This window comes from Mercenaria mercenaria, chromosome 17 (genome assembly GCF_021730395.1).
Source record: "Mercenaria mercenaria strain notata chromosome 17, MADL_Memer_1, whole genome shotgun sequence".
Lineage (NCBI taxonomy): Eukaryota > Metazoa > Mollusca > Bivalvia > Venerida > Veneridae > Mercenaria > Mercenaria mercenaria.
The window spans coordinates 54,283,773-54,305,221 of record NC_069377.1 but is presented as its reverse complement, the minus strand read 5'-3'; the positions used below and the strand labels follow the sequence as shown (position 1 = coordinate 54,305,221).

General features: G+C 36.6%; 1 protein-coding gene across 2 annotated transcripts in view; it reads left to right on the top strand.

Annotated features, from left to right (window-relative positions):
• The first annotated feature begins 10,440 nt into the window (after nt 1–10,440).
• The window catches only part of LOC123536325 (kinesin-II 95 kDa subunit-like), a 133,756-nt gene continuing 122,747 nt past the window's right edge, over nt 10,441–21,449 (top strand). For both annotated transcript variants that reach the window (XR_008368045.1, XM_045319432.2), the window contains exons 1-2: nt 10,441–10,539; nt 20,567–20,611. Coding sequence is in view for 1 of the 2 variants with exons in the window: in XM_045319432.2 (XP_045175367.2) it covers nt 20,609–20,611 (3 nt within the window). In the remaining variant the exon portion in view is untranslated. The remainder of the gene's footprint in view (nt 10,540–20,566; nt 20,612–21,449) is intronic.

Here is a 21,449-nt window from a genome sequence, read left to right as displayed (position 1 = left end):
ATTTCCATTGCAAGCTTGTTTTCCAGTGCAAAGTGAGTTTCAATAAATCTTGAAGAAAAAGGAGAAGCTGAATTAATACAGGCGCTAGAAAGCATAGTTCCACATATGTATGGAGAGCACCATCTTTGCAACCACTGGTGTAAAAATAAGGCTAATAATGTAAATATTCACGTGCTTTCGTCATGTCTTAAGCGACGTTGTTTACTGCGTCACAATGCTCTAATTCAAACGGTTGTACTAGAAAAACGCTTCGGTGAACTTTTTTCTATTTTGGCACAGCCATTAACAACATAATGAATTTTTACATACAAAAAATTGGCAAAAATTCCACGGGCCATTTTTTTGCAAAATGGATCAGAAGCGATTTTTTTCCCTGAATTTTCTTAAACAACCAAATGTCTGTTTTCGAACCTCCTTCGAAAATTCGGATAGAAAATACCTTTTCATGTTAATGATCACTAAGAAATTGCTTTATTCTGTCGTTTGATATATAATCTAATGCATTGACGCCAACAATACGTTTGTAGTATCGAGTTTTATACCATTTTAGTGCTACCATTAACGGACGTAAAAAGCGCGAAAACGGGTCATGTTTGCGACGTCATGGTAACGTCATACGCATGTTTATCGCTCTAAAAGATGATGATACAAATTTGAAATATCTTCAAGTTTATTTTGGTATATACGACTATTAGCAAATCTTAAATTTTGACAAAGTACCATTCCCCCTTAACATTTGAAATTCGTCCTTACACACAGTCTTATACTTACGTTCTATTTGCTTTTTAAAACGAGATTATGGTAGAGAGCTATGTGTATGTTTTTCAATGTTTAGAATGTAAGTCATCATAGTAAAAAGATCATTTGGATTTCATTTTGTTTTTCAATTTGTCAGTGAACTGTTAAGTGTTTTGTATATAAAATAACTAGAAATATGCGACTTATTGAAGCAACGGAGCCGGAATGAAAATGTATAAAGATAACATTGCAAACTGTCACTTTAACATATGTATTTTTTCTTTGTAACCGCATGTAGAGGATGTATATTGCTACTACAAATGTGCATGAAAGAAATACAGACATACTCTTTCAAAAACATCGTACTTTTCTTTTATTTTTCCATCCGGTCTATATACAAAATATATAGTACTTGATAACATACCGATGGTGTTGATATCTCCGGAAAGTGTATTGCATAATTCGAGATTTCAACAGAGTAACAATAACTGACCCACCCCGAAAATAAGAAATACGCAAATCATTATTATTTTTTCGCAAATTTCATCGTACATTCTTTCTACATGTACATTAGCATCACTTTTGTAGAACTGCTCTACACACACTGAAAGCCTTTACTCTAGGCCTAGTTTACTCCCATAATGGTTCCGCTGAATTATGGAGAGAAGTCCAGTAATATGATTAGTTATTAAAGAAATAGAAGTATCAAATCTAAAATACTTGATTTCGTAACGGTAATAGCAAAAATATCAACGAAAAACGGAACAATTTTTTGCTTGCATTATAATATGTTAAGCGTATCTATACAATACTGACAGCTAACAAAAGGCAATGTCACAAAAACAATTTATCCACATGTTTTCCAACAATTAATTTAATAAACTTTGTTGTTTTTCATATAAGATCTATTAAATATTCCAAACCGATATTTAATGCATTATTGATTCACTTCATTGTCCATATGTATTGAAAAAGGAAGCGAATTAATAGCCTATATGGAATGCAATCCGCTGCATTATTATATAAAATGCTGTTAAACTGACGTATCAAAATTTTAGAATTTTAATTGCATGCGTATTATACAACGTTTTCAAGCCAAAAATCAGCAATAGTTGTAATTAAGTCCAGAAAACATTTTCTGATTAAAAAAAGGCACCTTATTAGTTTACAACTGATGCACGTGCTTATTACTAAAATTGCACGTGCTGACGACAATTAAGAAATTAAATAAGATATTTAGAATATAATGACTGCAAACAATAGGTATTCATAACTTAACAAAAATTTGAAAAAATCAAGTTCCTAATACTACTACCTTTTAAAATATGACAAAAGAAAGTTTTCTGAGTTTCCGCGATAACCAGCTTCTGTAACCGTTTCCATGGTTACGGCACACCGCTGGATTTCTACGACCGATCTTAAAAGTCAGTTCTTACTTTACTTTATTGTTTTATCATAGTAAAAAAGTTTTGCATGATGGGTAAATTAAGTATGGCATATATTTTGAAAGATTCCTCGTATATAACGGCTGACCATGTGAAAATCAGTCAAGTGGAATTATATGTATAATCTAGCGCAGAGGACGGACACAATAGATCATCCTGAATTATTTTTTCTTTCTTACTGCATTTTTACAGATATCAGTATTATTAACAACAAGCAAACACTTAGGCAACATAGTGCAGTTACGATACTGCAAACATTTGGGACATGTCCCTTTTTCTTCGATTAGATTTATAACTGAATACAACTAAAACTATTAAGGCAACAGCATTCTATACCACTAAACAAAACATACTATAATGGAATGTTTTGTGTACATTTGTTTTTGGCCGGAAACATGCCATTTTAAGTAATTAATGTTTAAACATTAATGAGAAATGTCTAGTTTTATACGTCAGGAACATAAAAGCCCAGAGAGTATTTTAAAAGGCTTCAATGCTTGTAAGACAACCTCAGGGTATTATATTAAGTGACAAAAACGCGTGTGTCGAAAATGCATTTATTAATGTATTGTTCTACAAGGAAAAGAAAACAATAATGTTCAAGATCTTTCAACATAGGTTTTCATGCAAAAATAAAATTCTTGTTTACCAGATATATGACTGATAAGCCCTAGTAAAAAGAAATGTGGTGATCGCATGTGCCGTGGTGTTAAATAGTTACTTTTAGCACAAGACCAAGCAATAAATCTTCAATCCTAAATTTCATGTACCACATTTATAGGCGTGATATACTTTTAAAACATATCAAAAGCCGTAAACAACGCAAGAAGTAGGCGCGTTTAAGTATTGTTTGTAGATACTCGTTACCTGGGCGATCAGGTAATAGACATTGTATCAGGTATAAAATTGGTTGCTTGGCTGTCACGCACACTAGTTGACATTAGATTTATTGTTAATTGCCCGAAAAGTTTAAATCAATGTCAATTTTTTGTTGGAGAGAATTGAGTTTTATAATTATAAGTTTAAAAGCATTTTAAGAACATGGACTTTATGTGGATTTGTTTGATAATTGCGGCAGTTACCTGCAGTCGCTACAATGCGTTTATTCTTTCTAAACCAAAAGCACTATCTGTTGACTGCTCTTCCCAGGGAAATAAAAATGAGTTTAGATATCGGTTAAAGCTGCGTAAAAACGCCGAAGACCAAACCACCATATGGCTGTTAAAACATGAAGAGCTAAACATCCATTTTAGGATGTCAAACTCTGCCATCATCGATGTTATGGACGTACGTTATTCAAACGACGGCGGTGTGGACACTGTAGCTTTGAGCCTGAATAACAAGGAACTTGGGCGCTTCAAGACACGGGTTCACTTTGGATGGGGGGACTTATGGAACATGTTTGAATCTTCCGGCCCTATTGGTGGCTATCAACATATGGACGCTGGTGAACACAAACTCACGATATCTATTGTGGACGCAGATCGATATGGTGTGGAAATTGACTATATACGTTTCAACGTACACGGTTCAACGGTTGACCATATTCACAAGGACCAGTTCAGTTGCGTGCACAATCCTGCAAACTGGAACGAAAAAAGTTTGAGACAGATATTGCGGAGGAAAAACATTTAACTGATTTTCAACATTATATAACAAAAATTTGAAACATGTACTGAAAAATGTACTTGCGATTGGGATTGATTAATGATCGTTGAATTCCCGTGTGATTGTGTGTGAACTGTGCTGTCTGACGTGCTTGAAAAGAGTCAGAATTCACATCAGTTACTTTACAGACTAGTTATATATAAGAAGAACGATAAAAAGCCTCCAAAAATGCAAAATGTCTATTTTGGATAGTTAAATTTAAAACAATAGAAATCTGTAACTTGTTTTACATCAACTGTACATGGACATTTAATTCATTCTTATAAATTGAGTGTTTGATGTTTCATTCAGATTACACGCAATGGAGATTAATCATTTTGTAACAGCAAAAAAAGACCCATCGATTCATTTGTTAATGTCACCTTATTCTTAATCAAATGTCTATCACACTTTGCTGTTTATTACACTTTAAAAATGCAAAGGGTACTTCTTGTAAAAAAAGTTATTTCAATGTCAAACAGTTTCGAAATATTAATAAAAAGCTCGTTTGAGAAGATTTCTTTATAATCTTAAATAATTACATTTGCAGTATTTTCTAAACAGGGACAGAATACAGTTACCTGATTTTTTGCTCTTGTTACGAAATACGTAACTGTGTATTTTTCTTTGTTCCGAAACATGAAAGTAGTAACTTTTACTGAGCCCCTTTTGACGTATTCCTTTATGTGTTTGAATAAAAGGTTTTGTTATAAATACATTCTTTTAAATCATTTCTACAAAAATTCTCTTTGTCGCTGTTAATGAACATTTGAGTAGATATTACGTCTTTTATATTTTAACGACCTTTTTATGTGGCGTACTTCTGTAGACGCGCCGTTTTGTGGGGCGTACATAGCTAATTTTGACATAAAGCTCCCCTAAAACATTAATTTACGCCATGATATATATTTTTTTTGTAACTTGTTATACTATTCTCGCGTTAAACAGATAAAACAGAAAATGAACCTGAAAGTGAACGTCCGAGTTCGAAACCGACTTCATACTTCAGTTTACTCGAATGTTTGAAGAAACTAGAGAATTACTGACCAAAATTACATTTCCATGGGGAGCTTGAATAGTCTGCAGCTCGTACTGAATATATTGCTTCTTTGAACACGTTGAATTTCGATGAAAATAGGTAGTTTTTCTTACCGCACCACATAGGATGTTGACAAAATCAACAGGAAATGCCGATAATGGAGCGTTCAATATACCATGTATGTAGCGTACTCACCGTAAATGCAACGTATACGTTGGACACGGTGTTACTAGTGAAACTTTTTAGCTATTTATTTTGTGCTTCCCAGTGAGTTTTCTCAGTGAAATGAAAGTGATAATCCACAGTTTTGAAACAGTAGATTATCATTTTTATTTTTCACTGTTTATACCGAACTAGTTCGCAATTTGACGTCAAACTGTATACCGAGCGTTATGAATACCCGGGACCATAATGACGACGACGTTGTTAAAATGACGTCATTTGTGTTATGCTTTCTGTTGACCTTTCCCGCGATTTTCGACATTTTATAAATTACGCAACAAAAGTAGTTTTACACATGAAATAAAAAGGAAATTTGTTTGTGTCAGTGATATATAAATTTTATTTCACTCGTGAGCACCAAAAAAGTCATTTTCACTCGTGGCAACGCCACTCGTGAAAATATCAGTTTTTGACGCTCACTTGTGAAATAAAATTGATATTTCCCTAAAACAAACAAATATCCTTTATGACATCGCAAACATTACTATGCACGTTTGTTTTGGCGCCACCTGAAAACGCGATTAAAAAATAGAGGATATTACATGAGTGTCTTTTCATATTGAATTTATTAAACGAGTTGAATAAAATAATAAAATGCGAGGCTCTGCCGGGCATTTTATCAATTTTATTCAACGGGTTTAATAAATTCAATGTGGAAAGTCACAAATGTAATATTCTTTTTATCATATGTTAGCCTTTCTTGTCGAAACATCAAAAAATCGACTTTCTTTTACTATATAAGCAAGACAATTTGACCAACGTCGCCTATATTATAAATGACGTCGACGTCAAAGCTTTATTACACTAGTGTATTATCATTTTTATTTAATGGCTTTATTACACTCTCGCAACGTCAAACATGTGATAATCTAATTTATTTTCTCTCATTTGTTTATTTTTCTATTTACAGCAATGAAACTTACATCTTTATGTGTGTTATACAAAGTTCTACGGCGCTAGATAGTATTTCACATTAGCAGATGTTGTTACATGATGAACACGTGTAGCTCTATTAGGCTCGTCTCCGATAAAACTACAACGCTCGTCATAGCTTACCCTGTATATTTCCTCTATGTCGCCCAATATATTCTCTATTTCTTGCATACCAGATGAGGATTTCCGGTATTTTTACCGGTGCTGGAAAAATCCATCTTACACCCCGGGGTGTAAGATGACTCTCGTGCTTTACATGACGTATTACAAACTACATACATACAGAGGATTTATGTAGTTATTTATATTTTATTTCGAAAAACGGAATAAAAATTCAATACCTTGACAGTTCCTCTTTGTTCCCAATAGTATATTTCTCGATTCAAAACACGTTATTTTATAAGATATTCATAACGTTACGCTGGAACTGATAAAAAAAACCGGAACTAAACATTGTTATTTGTCTTTGAAACGTCATGACGTCTTTCCTGTTTACGGACGTTGATTTCCCGCGCTTTGTTTAAATACGCTTCTATAAGAAATGGTTCTAAAAAGAAAGCCGTTCGACTGATTTTATTTTTATTATTATATCTTGATATCGGTATGCAAGAAAAAGATTCTGTCACTGGTTATAGGTGCAGATGGGAATATCCGGCTCTCGGGTAACTGTTTAGGCGGTAACTCGGTAGGAACCTCGTTACCGCCTAAACAGTTACCCTCGAGGCCGGAAATTCCCATCTGCACCTACAACCAGTGAAAGAATCTTATATTATCATTACATATCGGCGCTCAACCGTGTGGTGCAGAAATATCCAGCTAATATCTATGGGTACGCAGATGACCACAAGATTGCGTTCAAAATTCAAGCGGGAAATTCTCAAAATGAGACAACTCTTCTTCAACAACTTGACAGTTGCCTCAATGAAGTCATAAAATTGATGACAACCTTCAAACTGAAAATGAGTCAGTCTCAAACTGAAATAATTATATATGGAACCAGACAACAGTTAGCGAAATTGAACATAACAAGTGTAAACGTCGGTAGGGGTGACGTAAAATGCGTCGATCATGTCAGAGATCTGGTTGTAGCCATGACCAATACAATCAACTTTGACCGTCACATCCAGAAAAAGTGTCATGTAGCTCATGTGCAGTGTTACGAAATCTTAGAGCTATACGTAAACATCTCAGACAAAAGTCAACTAAATCATTAGTGTATGGATTAGTTCATCCCCACACTGACTTCTGCAACGGTTTATTTACTGAAATTCCAGCCTACCAAATCAACCAACTACAGCGAGTCCAAAATCATGCCACTGGTGTAGTCATGAATGCTTCCTTTGAACAACCAAGTGCTGAACTTCTGAAAGAATTACACTGGCTTCCATTTAAAACTAGAATCCTGTTCAAAGTCCTAGTTATAGTCTTCCATGTCATACATGGTACAGCTCCAGTACATCTGAGGGAAATGTTTGTACCTACTCAACAATGGTACAGACTGCAATCACAAAGTGACACTAGCTTTAACATCCCTAGACTGCGAACAAAATTAGCAGACAACTTGAATCTATGGCCGTCATTGGTCCCAAATGGTGGAACGATCTACCAAGTTATCTGAAAGACATACATTCAGTCTGAAGCCAGCTTTAGATCAAAACCGAAAACACAGTTTCATGAACAAATGTTAAATACAAAACGTCTATAGTGATATAAAACAGTATTGATGTAAATATATTTAGAATCCTGTTTATATTTTGAACGTATATGTTAAAATGTGTGTTAGCGCAACAGAATATTATATAGTATATAAATGCCATGTATTTGTAGCTTCTATTTGTATTTGTATGCGACTAGCTTTTTAGCTCACCTGAGCACAAAGTGCTCAGGGTGAGGTATTGTGATCACTCACCGTCCGGCGTCCGTCCGTCCGTCCGTCCGTCCGTCCGTCGTCCGTCCGTCCGTCCACACTTTCCTTTAAACAACATCTCCTCCTAAACCAACAGGCCAATTTTGATGAAACTTCACAGGGTTGTTCCTTGGATGGTCTTCTTTAAAAATTGTTCAAAGAATTGAATTCCATACAGAATTCTGGTTGCCATGGCAACCAAAAGTAAAAACTTTAAAAATCTTCTTCTCAAAAACCAGAAGCCCTAGAGCTTAGATATTTGGTGTGAAGCATTGCCTAGTGGACCTCTACCAAGTTTGTTCAAATCATGACCCCAGGGTCAAAATTGACCACGCCCAGGGGGTCACTTGATTTTACATAGGAAAATCTTAAAAAATCTTCTTCTCAAAAACCAGAAGCCCTAGAGCTTAGATATTTGACTTGTAGCATTGCCTAGTGGACCTCTACTAAAATTGTTCAAATCATGACCCCAGGGTCAAAATTGATGTCGCCCCAGGGGTCACTTGATTTTACATAGGAAAATCTTCAAAAAATTTCTAAAAATAAACCAGAAGGCTTAGAGCTTAGATATTTGACATGTAGCATTGCCTAGTGGACCTCTACAAAATTTGTTCAAATCATGACCCCCGGGTCAAAATTGACCCCACCCCAGGGGTCACTTGATTTTACATAGGAAAATCTTCAAAAATTTTCTAAAAATAAACCAGAAGGCCTAGGTCTTAGATATTTGACATGTAGCATTGCCTAGTAGACTTCTACAAAATTTATTCAAATCATGACCCCCGGGGTCAAATTGACCCCGCCCCATGGGGTTACTTGATTGTACATAGAAAAATCTTCAAAATAAACCAGAAGGCCTAGAGCTTAGATATTTCATATGTAGCATTACCTAGTGGACCTCTACAAAATTTGTTCAAATCATGACCCCCGGGTTTAAAATTGACCCCACCCCAGGGGTCACTTGATTTTACATAGGAAAATCTTCAAAAAATTTCTAAAAATAAACCAGAAGGCTTAGATCTTAGATATTTGACATGTAGCATTGCCTAGTAGACTTCTACAAAATTTGTTCAAATCATTACCTCCGGGGTCAAATTGACCCCACCCCATGGGGTTATTTGTTTAGCTTTAGCAAAGAATTTTTTTCAAGAAAGCAATTAAACTCAGGTGAGCGATATAGGGCCATCATGGCCCTCTTGTTTTGTACTGGTACAGAATCCAGGAACACTGGTTAGGTTAACTGCCCGCCGTTACATGACTGAACTACTGTTGAAAAACGGCGTTAAACCAAAAACAAACAAACAAAACTATCTATGAATGTAGTTGTGGAAGGTGAAAACTCTAAAAGTGTCAGAGTAGAGTCCGGTGTTCCCCAAGGTACAGTCCTGGGACTTCTGATGTTCCTCTGCCATATAAATGATCTACCACTGAGTGTGAAGTCTTCTGTTCGCCTCTTCGCCGATGATTGTTTGCTTTATAGAGTGATAAAGAACAACAATGATCATCTTGCACTCCAAAAAGATCTGGAAGAACTTGAAGAATGGACAAAAACGTGGGGCATGAAATTTAATGCTAAAAATTGCTACATTCTGAGTATTAAAAGTAAATCAACACACTTTTATGAACTAGACAAAACAATTCTAAAACAAGTGGACTCAAACCCTTACCTTGGAATTTTAATCTCACAAGATCTGAACTGGTTTAGTCACATCTCAAACATTTGCAAAAAGGCGAACTCACCACTTGGCTTCCTGCGCAGAAATCTTAAACACTGCCCAACACAATGTCGAAAAACAGCTTTCATTGCCTTGGTTCGATCACAACTTGAATATGGTTCAATAGTTTGGGACCCACACTTAAAGAAAGACATTGATAAGATCGAAAGAATTCAGAGACAAGTAGCAAGATTCATTCTAAACGACTATCGAAGCAGAGAGGAAGGGTCGGTTACAAACATGCTAAAGACTCTAAAATTGAATACACTGCAAGACCGCCGTACCTACAACAGGCTGGTGATGCTCTACAAAATAGCAGGAGGTATGGTGCCGGCAGTGGATCCCGAGGAATACCCGACAGTAAAACGGAAAGGAAGAGCTGTGAGAACAAAAGCTTATGAAAACTACGTAACAAACAATATTTTAGATAGAAGGGCAACATTGAACTCTAGACCATTCAAAGTCCCTTTTGCTCATTCATATCAATATAAAAACTCATTCTTTGTGAAATCCGTGGTAGATTGGAACCATCTAGAAGACAGCGCAGTGCTAGCACATACAGTCGAGAGCGTCAAGGCAGCTGTCCCTCAGTGCTACTCAACTCTCTCCCCGTAGGGTTTTACCAGAATTGGTCCTCCTACGTAACTGAACAGATACAGATACAGAAAACCATTTTTTCGCGCTATTTTCCTATTTAGTGTCTGTATGCCTGAAATAATGGACAGCCGTATTTAGTGATGTTCAGCCTATATTTTTAAGGGAGACCACTGCATAATAGATTATTAGTAAGTTGGAGTTACTTCCCGTTACCACAGGTGGCGTCGTTAGAAATATTTTGATGAGATCTCTAGAGATACCTGTAAAATTATGCTTTCTATCGCTGTTGACTTTAAAGTATGTATTTTGATGAGTACAAGCGCTCAATTTTGTATGTTTTACAATATCAATGACAAAAGTATTCTAAATTTTGAGTTAAATGTACTCTTGTTAAAGAAAAATTATTCTTGTTTTGCTAAAATTTGTGGGTGGGGTATAGCTAAAGCATTCAGCTTCAGAGATGTTTATATGAAGTTTGCGATCTGATTCTCTGAGCTGAAACGAACTCCATACTGAAACCTAACCAGAAATTGTGCCAGAAATCTATTGTGTAGTCTCATCAAATCAAATGCCAAAAGAAACGAGATATCCCCACATCACTTATTACCGGTGGTTACCTATTACCGGTGCAATCCGAAAATCTCGAATATTTACTTCCTGAAGAGCACTTCCGGAATCCTTTGTTTACAAAATTACACGACAATTCGTCAAGTGTATCTTCCGTGAAATATGTCCTTCCTAAGGGTAAGTTACTTATTTATTCTATATGAATTGATAGAAAATATGTTTTTCCAGTATAGTTTACTGATAAACTTCAATAACACTCGGTGAAATAAGAATAATTCCCCAGAAAATAAGTGACAGAAGGAGTTTCCTCCTGTGAATGACGTCATCAAGCACTGCCTCGCACATGCGCTTTTTGGCGCCCTTTTTGATGAACAATACTACTGGAGTAAACTTCCAACTTTTCATTGTTAAGAACTGAGAAATCAAATTTCATTCAATATTGTGTGCATGTTATGCATGTGGTAAGTTTTTTTGTTTATTTCATTACAGTTACAAGCTAAAGTGTGATAAGTGTGGTCATTGGACACACCTGAAATACTGCTGTGCTGTGAAGTTTTTAAGGAGTCATGATGAGTCCTTTAAGTCACCACTGAATGTGATAATTCTGGTTTATCTGTGATTTTGACAAAAATGTGACAAAGTGCTGTCTGTAATATTATTCATTTATTTTATTCATGTTATATGTTATACTGTTCTTCTCCACAGCAGATTAAAAAATCCAGTAGCCAGAACTTTCAGCTGTGTTAACTTGTTATTTTTGTGTTTCTGGATGGAAGTTTAATGCAGTAGCATTATTTCCCACAATTCCACCTGTAATAGGTAACTGTAAACATCCAAGATGGCGACCATGGTAGGTCAAAACATGACCTATTATTTCCGATAATTCTGTTCCCAGGTGAATAAAATTAACGTTTAATGAAAAGAAAATATTTGTTTCTTGAAAATGAGTTTAATTTTAGTAAGCATATGAATCATCTGTCATGTATTGTGGAATATCAATCATTAATACACCGGTAATTGGTACATCCAGGATACAACAAAATTTATTTAACGTTGGATATGTAGCTAAAACGCTATGGACATGTCTAGGGGTTCGGCCACCAGACCTCTGGACCCAGTGTCTAGAGGTCTGGTAATCCATATACTTGTACTCTGCTACCAGTGTATATGATAATTACTGGGGGGAAGCTATAATTTATAAAGTAACATTTTTTTATACTCAACATCACTAATCTCGCATCATCACTAATTTCGCAGTATTTGAGTTGCGCCACCTACATGGGGTTTACCGGGGAAGTTTGTGACCTACAGTACTTTAGGGTATAGCGGATTTTAGGGTATAAAGGATAGATTGATAAATCTTATCTTTAGACTTGAATTTTTGTATAATTTTTCATATCATTCTTTTACTGGCATGCAAGCAGACATTCTGACATACATTTTAAATATTTGCTTGTTGTGTTATTTTTCATATGTCATCAAATGTAAAATAAAGCTATCCCCTAAAGACTAAATCAGTGTATATGTAAAAAACGTCAGTAATGTAAACAATGACTTGGAGAGAAAAAACACTTGAATTTCTATTAAAAGCTGAATGTTTTAAGAAGAATAGATATTTTCTGTCTGATATATACTGAAAAAAACTACTATTTTCATTTCTTTTAATTGGAATGCAGGAAAAATTAGTTAGCTATCCGCTATACCCTAAAGCACTGTATTTTACTCATGCTGGTGAAATATGTTCCTACCTGCAGTTACATTGCTAAATATCTGTCAATATTTATTAAAATCGTATTTTTCACATATCTATTGCAAAAATCCATGAATTAAGCAAATATTTGCAACGTTTATAAGTTCGTCTACCAGCTGATCGGCATTTGTCCTCATTAATTATGCAAATTAAGTCCCGCCTATAGGTTAGAGGACACAAAATTTTACGTAACATCAAAAATGAATGAAATATCGATATCAGGCGAAACATCAAAACGTCTTAACTCGACGGATTTTAAGGGGGAGGAAGGGATGGGGGCCCCTGACCATCTCCTCAAAATACACCCATGATACTGAGCAGTGAATTTTAACATGTTAGATAACTATCAAATAGAAAATATTAAGTAATAGTTCGATTCTTAGGCTCCGCTACATTATGACCACGCCCGAGACCTTGTGATTTACTCGCAAAATATCTGGTGTGTCTGCTGCCCAGAGGAGAATATTTTCGATAGTGCCAATGTAAACAGATAATATAAAACGTTTAAATTGGCATTTATTGACTTTTGAGTGTTCCTATTAGTTTGACTTAGATAGCTTTTCAATGTGTGAATTATATTTAGTGTTTTTTAACCTATGATAGTTTGATTAACACAATTGTTGACCTATACCGCGACATCAGTGATGTGACGTCACACGATAACAATGGCTGACTGTTGTTGTTCGAAGTACACATGGATGTTTCTTGAATGATATCTTATTCATTTTCACACAGTTATTGATGCATATGACATGAAATATTGTGGTAAAGACAAGAAATACACTGTTGTGTTGTTTCTTATTTAATGTCGTTACGTCGAATGTCAAGTACCGTGACATTACAGATGAACGGTATACATAGTATAAATTGTAGTTTTTCTGTAAATATGTTTGTAACAAAGAACTAAAAATACACAGAATGGCAACTGGGGATAATCCCGTGTCATCTCGTGTTAGAGCATTATCTTATTTCAAAGCGTTTGCCGACTTGATCAATCGTGATCAAGTCAACAGACGCATACTGAAGTATAAAATTGGCGGTACGCCCGGCGCGTAATAAACCGAATCGAGTCCTTTTTTCAAACGAAAACTGTTGATTTCTTAGACTTCCAATCATAAATTCATTTCTTCTTCGTGTAGAAAATACTAATAACATTAAAAAAGCACCATTATCATTATAAACAATCGATCCGAAAGTAACCTTATTTAAAAGCATTTGCCGACTTGATCAATCGTGATCAACAGATGCTTACAACGAGATCTCATTCAGTTGTCACGGGATGTTGGCGAGATTTGCTCTATATGCCTTTCAAGTTGCCGATCTATTTATTTTTATAGCTCTTTGTTTGTAAACAGCTCTCGTGAACTCGAGTTGGAGACATATTGAATATGAAATTTTATTGGCCATTTCCTAATGTCAGCAATTTATGAGTACAATTCAAGTCTTAAATACTAAAGAAAATAATAAGTTTGTTATTCTAATTTCTAATAATTCATTCCCAAGAAAAACACAATATTGATAAAAGATTATATTACTATGAACAAATGGCTAACAATTTAGATGGTGTCAACAAATAATGGACTCGACATTGTTGCCCTTTGGGCTTCAACATTCAAGTATTAATACAATATAGTTTTTGCCTCCCAAAGTCATACATTTCATTGTTTATTTATTACTTCGCTTTGATGTGATAAAATATTTTATTTCTTTTTTCTTAACCAATATTTAAAAATAAAAAATACAAAAAAAAATCTTTAAAATATAGATGTGTTCACGAATTATAGATTTCCAGACATTTTCAAGCTACACTTCCTCTGCATGAATGATGTGATATAAAATTATGATTGATAGACATTTTTAGTATGTTGCTCCTTTCACTTTGAAGGAGATATTATATTGGTTAGTAATATATTTGGTGAAAAATGTCCCTAGGCAAAGTAGGCATGTGACATTGGTAACTCTGTTACAATTTCTTGTAGTATTTTAAAGAAAAAGATGATAAACATCATGATCTGAAGACATTGAATTATTTTGTAAAAACCATAAACTAAATATTGTAACAGAATTTACATATCTTGGAATAACTTTGTCTTCTGAGTGGTCCCCTTTTAGATTCTATCAAATCTATGTCATTCATGCAGAATTCTGTTAACAGTGGCAACTGTTACATGTTGAATATTCATGTATTGCGCATGCGTAATGATGTTTATAATTCTGGCGCACTTCCCTCTATATAGAAGCTTTAGTCTGATAATACATGCGGTACAAGTAACACGTGTTGTGTTTTATATATTCATAAATTGGGTATCTGTCGATACCAAAACATGGTGACAGAACTGGGATAAAAACATTTTCATTCATTCATAATTCATTATACACATTTAGTGAAAAAGATGGATTTAAAAGGTGTACCTTATCCAACCATGGACTGGGAATCGAGCAACCTACCAGACGCATGGAATAAATTCGAGAAACATTGTAAATTAATGTTTGACGGTCCCCTCAAGGGAAGTACCGGAAAAGAACAATGTGCATATATTTTACTTTGGATTGGAGACAGAGGAAGAACAATACACTCCTCGTGGAATTTAACGGACGAACAAAACAAAGTAGCTAAAACAATATTTACAAAATTCAAAGAGTTCTGTGAACCCAAGGCCAACCCCGTGTTTGCACGTTACAAATTTTACCGTGAAACACAGAACAGCGAGCCAATAGATGAATACATAGCAAGATTAACCATAATCGCGAAAGACTGTGATTTTGGCACGATAGACCGCACGGACGAAATGATCCGAGATAGGATTGTCTTCGGATGCTCCTCTGAAAAAGTCAGAGAGAAACTGCTCGCGAAGGGCAAGGACTTGACAAAAGAAGATGCTATACAAATTGTACAATCATACGAGTTCAACAGAAAACAACTACAGGAAATGAAAAAGAAAGAAAACGAATTGGACGTTGACTGGGTTCGTAAGCAGAAACCCACAGGAAAACGGTCCGAGCCCCAGTACGGAAGTCAGAGCAACACTGGATGGAGACGAAGGAAAAAGCCCGAGAAACGTGAACATCCCGACGACCAGTGCTCCAGGTGTGGGGAAAAGAAACACAAGAGGCGAGAAGACTGTGTAGCTTGGGGACAAACTTGCAACAAGTGTTCTAAATACAATCATTTTGCAAAAATGTGCAAAACATACATCTAACATGTAAATTACGTTGAAAATGAGGAATATTGTGAAAGTGACTCGAGTGATTCGGAATTTTTCGTACACACTGTAAGTAGTCTTTCTTCTCGACCTGACAATGCTGTTGTTCAAATTTCTGTTGGCAAAAACGATACCAAAATCAAAGCTAAGATTGATACAGGCAGCCAAGTAAATATTCTCCCTTCCCAATTATTCCAACAAACTGACCTTCATTACCCCTTGTCACCCCCTGACTCCAAATTGACCTCTTACACAGGAAACCAGCTAACCGTTCTAGGGAAAGTACGGATGCAGTGTTCATACAAAGAAACACGTACACATGCTGAGTTCTACATAGTTGATCAAGTCAACGCCCCCGCACTAATAAATCTCCAGACTGCGTCTGAGTTAGGGTTAATAAAACTAACCTATGCAATTGAGAAACAGAGCCCAGACAAATCTGCTATTTTGTCTGAATTCAGTGACGTATTTCAAGGGATTGGGACCTTTGAGGGGAAATGCTCAATTGAGCTCAAGGAAAATGCCGACCCCATTGTGTGCCCCGTTAGGAAAATCCCATTTGCACTACAAGATAAACTTAAAGACGAACTACAGTCAATGGAAAGTCAAGGTATTATTTCCAAGGTCACAGAGCCCACTGACTGGGTGAACGCATTAGTCTGCGTAGAGAAACGCTCATCTGATAAACTCCGCCTTTGTATAGACCCAAAAATGTTGAATGACTCTATAAAAAGACCTTACTACCCCATGCGTACATTGACAGATATAACGTCAAAATTACATGGCGCAAAATACTTCAGCGTGCTAGATGCCACAAAAGGCTATTACTCGTGTCAGTTGTCAGAGAAATCATCGCTTCTCACAACTTTCGCAACGCCATTCGGTAGATACAAATACAATAGATTGCCAATGGGACTCTGTTCATCCCAAGATATTTTCAATAGGAAAATGGATGAAATACTAGAGGGACTATCGGGCGTTGCATCCATCGTTGACGATGTTCTCTGCTGGGGAAACTCCAAAGCAGAACACGATGCAAATTTACGACGTCTGCTCATACGAGCGCGTGAAAAAGGGTTAAAGTTCAATCCAGAAAAACTTGTTATCGGTCAAACCGAAGTAACATATTTCGGTCACGTAATCAGCGATAAGGGCATGACCGCAGACAAAGATAAGATCGCAGCGATCATAAACATGAAAACTCCAGAATCGCGACAAGAGCTGGAAGTTTTTCTCGGATTAGTTACATACTTGAGTCAGTATGCGAAAAATCTATCTGACGTAACGAGTCCCTTACGTGCATTACTCAAAAAAGACGTAGACTATGTTTGGGGCGACGAACAAACGAAATCGTTTAACCTAGTTAAACAAGTGATTACACAAGCACCTGTTCTAAGGTACTTTGATCCTACAAAACCAGTCACACTCCAGGTTGACAGCTCATCCAGGGGCGTAGGTGCAGTATGCCTTCAGGAGGGTCAACCGATCGCATATGCGTCAAAAACCCTGTCTGCAAACCAGGTGTCCTGGAGCCAGATCGAAAAAGAAGCTACAGCCATTTTGTTCGGTTGCCTTAAATTCAAACAATACATATATGGTAAACGCACCACCGTTGAAAGTGATTGCAAGCCGGTCGTTTCTATTTTCAAAAAACAACGTACATCACAAGTGCATCACCACAACGACTACAGAGAATACTCATGCAATTACAACCCTTCGATATAGAAGTGGTACATAAGAAAGGCTCGAACATCCCTATAGGTGACGCCCTGTCGAGAATTTATGAACCGGAAACGTACCCGGAAATGTTCGCGGATATGGATGTCCAAGTACATACCGTAAAATCACTCCCAATAAGTGAAGACAGAGTAGCTAAAATCCATTCTGAAACTGAAACTGACGCACAGATACAAGCTGTAAAGGGGTACATCTTAGAAGGATGGCCTAATGAACGCAGCACGTGCAGTAAAGACGCGCAGGATTATTGGAACCATAGGGACGAGTTAGCCGTTGAAGATGGCATAATACTTAGAGGTTCAAAAATAGTGATTCCGAAATCACAGCAATCGGATATGATAAACGCAGTCCACATGAATCATCTCGGTTGCCAGAAATCGGTCGACCGTGCACGTGATATCCTCTTTTGGCCAGGCATGACAAAACAAATAACAGAGCACGTGCTTGCATGCCCAATATGCGTAAAATATCGTGCAGCCAATAGCAAGGAACCGTTGTTGCCACACGATATTCCTGAGCTTCCATGGCAAAATGTCGCGTGCGACTTGTTCACATTTAACGACGAACAATACATGGTCCTAGTAGATGCATTCAGTCACCACATCGAAATTGACCATTTACCGACGATCTCAAGTAAAACCGTCATTAGGAGGCTTAAAGTACACTTTAGCCGACTAGGTGCGCCCGTGGAAATCAAAACAGACAACGCTAGACAATTTACATCGGACGAATTTGCAAAGTTCGCCGCAGAGTGGAACTTTAAACATGTAACTTCGAGCCTGACTATGGCAAACTCAAACGGACTAGCAGAATCGTCTGTTAAAATCGCGAAACGAATATTAAGTAAAGCAAAAGCGGCAAATACAGATATTTATCTAGCACTGCTCGAGTTTCGCAATACACCCCTCCAGAGTTGCAACCGTTCCCCGTCCCAACTACTAAACTCAAGACGCTTGCGATCTGTCCTACCTAACACCAAAGAACAGCTCACCCCCCAATTAGTTGACATCAAATCCGCCCGTGAAAAAATGCAAAAAGCACGCGAGAAATCAAAACATTATTATGATAGGGGCACCAAGACCTTACCTCCACTCAACCCCGGAGATCATATTGTGTATCAGCGAGGAAAAACATGGGAACCAGCCAAGGTTATTTCCAAACATAACAACAGGTCATATATAATACAAACCCCTGAAGGTACAGAATACCGCAGGAACCGCAAATTAATAAACCTATCACACCACAGCCCTTCCCACACTGACCCTGTGGAAAATTCCCCAATCAGAACCCCACAGCCTGTACAATCTGCAACGCTTGAAAATATTTCAGGTAAAAATTCCTCACAGCATTATGTCACGACTAGAGGTCGAGAAGTCAGGCCACCAGCAGCGTTCTCGAACAAAGACTGGGTTGTGTGATATAAACATTAACTGATAACAAACAGTTGTTGTTTCTAGGTGGAATATAACAACAGTTGAATAAAACATTAAAACAGCTTAATTATAATATTATATTGCAATATAGAAATTAACATTATGTTTATGCTAATCAGTGTTACTTATAATCAGTGACTTATAATCGAAACCAACCATCTACTACACCCAGAGACTCTAGTTAAAAGTTTAAATAAGTTTAAAAAAAAAAAACAAACAAAAAAAAAACGAACGGAATGTTACATGTTGAATATTCATGTATTGCGCATGCGTAATGATGTTTATAATTCTGGCGCACTTCCCTCTATATAGAAGCTTTAGTCTGATAATACATGCGGTACAAGTAACACGTGTTGTGTTTTATATATTCATAGATTGGGTATCTGTCGATACCAAAACAGCAACCATAAAAGAAAACCTTGTAAAACCTCCTCAGAAACTGCTGAGTCAGTTTTGAAACACAGAGTCAGTAATCTTCCTTAGATGACTCTTTATCAAATTCCTTCAGATTATTCTGTTTTGATTAAAAAATGGCCCCTAGGGGCAGGACTAGTTTTCCTATATGTCTGTATGGAAGACTTTAAAAATCTTCTCTTAAACTGCTGGCCTTATTATGTCTCCCACCACACAGTGGTGTGGGAGACATATTGATTTACTTCTGTCTTTGTGCGTTTCCGTCACATCTTGTCCGCGCTCTTAAGTCGAACATTTCTCATCCGATCTTCACCAAACTTGAACAAAATGTGTTTGCCAATAAGTCCTTGGCCAAGTTCGATAACTAGCCAAATCGGCCCAGGCACTTCGGAATTTTCGCCCTTGAATTATTGAAAATCGGCCTTTTTACTCTTGTCCGCGCTTTAAGTCAAACAGTTCTCATCCGATCTTCACCAAACTTGAACAAAATGTGTTTGCCAATAAGTCCTCAGCCAAGTTGGATTACTAGCCAAATCGCCCCAGACACTTCAGAATTATGGCCCTTGAATTACCCAAAATCAGCCTTTTTACTCTTCAAAGGTATATTTGTAGTGAGTAAACAGTATATAAAGACTGACTTACTATTTAGATGGTTAGGCAGTTGTGGGAGACATGCGCTTTTCTCAAAAGCAGCTCTGGTTTCAAAATAATCTACACCAATGTTCCTTTGGTGACCATCAACCAAATTCCTTCGAATCATTTTGTTTTAATAAAGAAACATAGTGTCTTGGCTAGGGGCAGGACTAGTTGTCCCTAGTATAATATTATGGAAAACTTTGAAACTCATCTTCTCTGAAACTGCAGGTTCGGTTTCAAAATGATTTCACAGTAATGTTGCTTGGATGACCCTCTAGTAAATTTCTTCAGATCATTGTGTTTCCTTAAAAATCATGGCAGCAAGTGGGCAGGGCTAGTTTTCGCTATATGACTATAAGGAAAACTTTGAAAATTTCTCTCCTGAAACGGCTGGCCAAATTTTAAAATTATTTAATTTGTTCCATCCAGCTGTGAATGTCAGGTGAGTGATCTAGTTCCATCATGGTCCTTGGTTTTTTGACTTGTTTAAATGATATAATGTCTATTTATAAATTCAATTAGAAATTTATATATAGAAATGATGAATTGAAATATTTTAAAGACTTGAATACTTTTTTTTCCAGATTGAGTTATTATAGGTGAAGCTTGAAAGATCCAAGTTAAAAATGGTGAGAAAATCATTTATATTATCTTTCATATGTCTTTTCATTCTTATTCCTTAGACTTCTGCAATCTCACCTGAACTTTTTTCAGGGTGAGCTATTAGTATAGGTTGATGGTCCTGCATAAACATTTAAACATCTTCTCAGCTGAAACTGTCAAAACTTGGCCAGTAGCATCATGGCATGGACCTTTTCAAGTTTTTTTTCAAATAGTTTGACAGTTTAGTCTCTTTCAGAGGCCGCCAGAGCTAAAAATAAAAAGAAAACGTTAAATGACATCTTCACATGACACGCTTGATATATTTTCATTATACTTGGTCTGTATTGATTTTATACAGTCCTCTCCCAGATTTATAATGCCCCCCTTCGAAGAAGGAGGGGTATATTGTTTTGCTGATGTCTGTAGACCAATCCGTTTCCGGATGATAACTCAAGAACCTTGTGTCGAGGACCATGAAAGTTGATAGGATGGTTGGTCATAACCAGCAGATGACCCCTGTTGATTTTGAGATCAGTAGGTCGAAGGTCAAGGTCACAGTGACCCAGAACAGTTAAACGGTTTCCAGCTGATAACTCAAGAACGCTTTGACCTAGGATCATGAAAGTTGATAGGGAGGTTGGTCATGACCAGCAGATGACCCCTATTGATTTTGAGGTCAGTAGGTCAAAGGTCAAGGTCACAGTGACCAGGAACAGTTTAATGGTTTTCGGATGATAACTCAAGAATGCTTGAGCCTAGGATCACCAAAGTTGATAGGGAGGCTGATCATGACCAGCAGATGACCCCTATTGATTTTGAGGTCAGTAGGCCAAAGGTCAAGGACACAGTGACCTTGAACAGTTA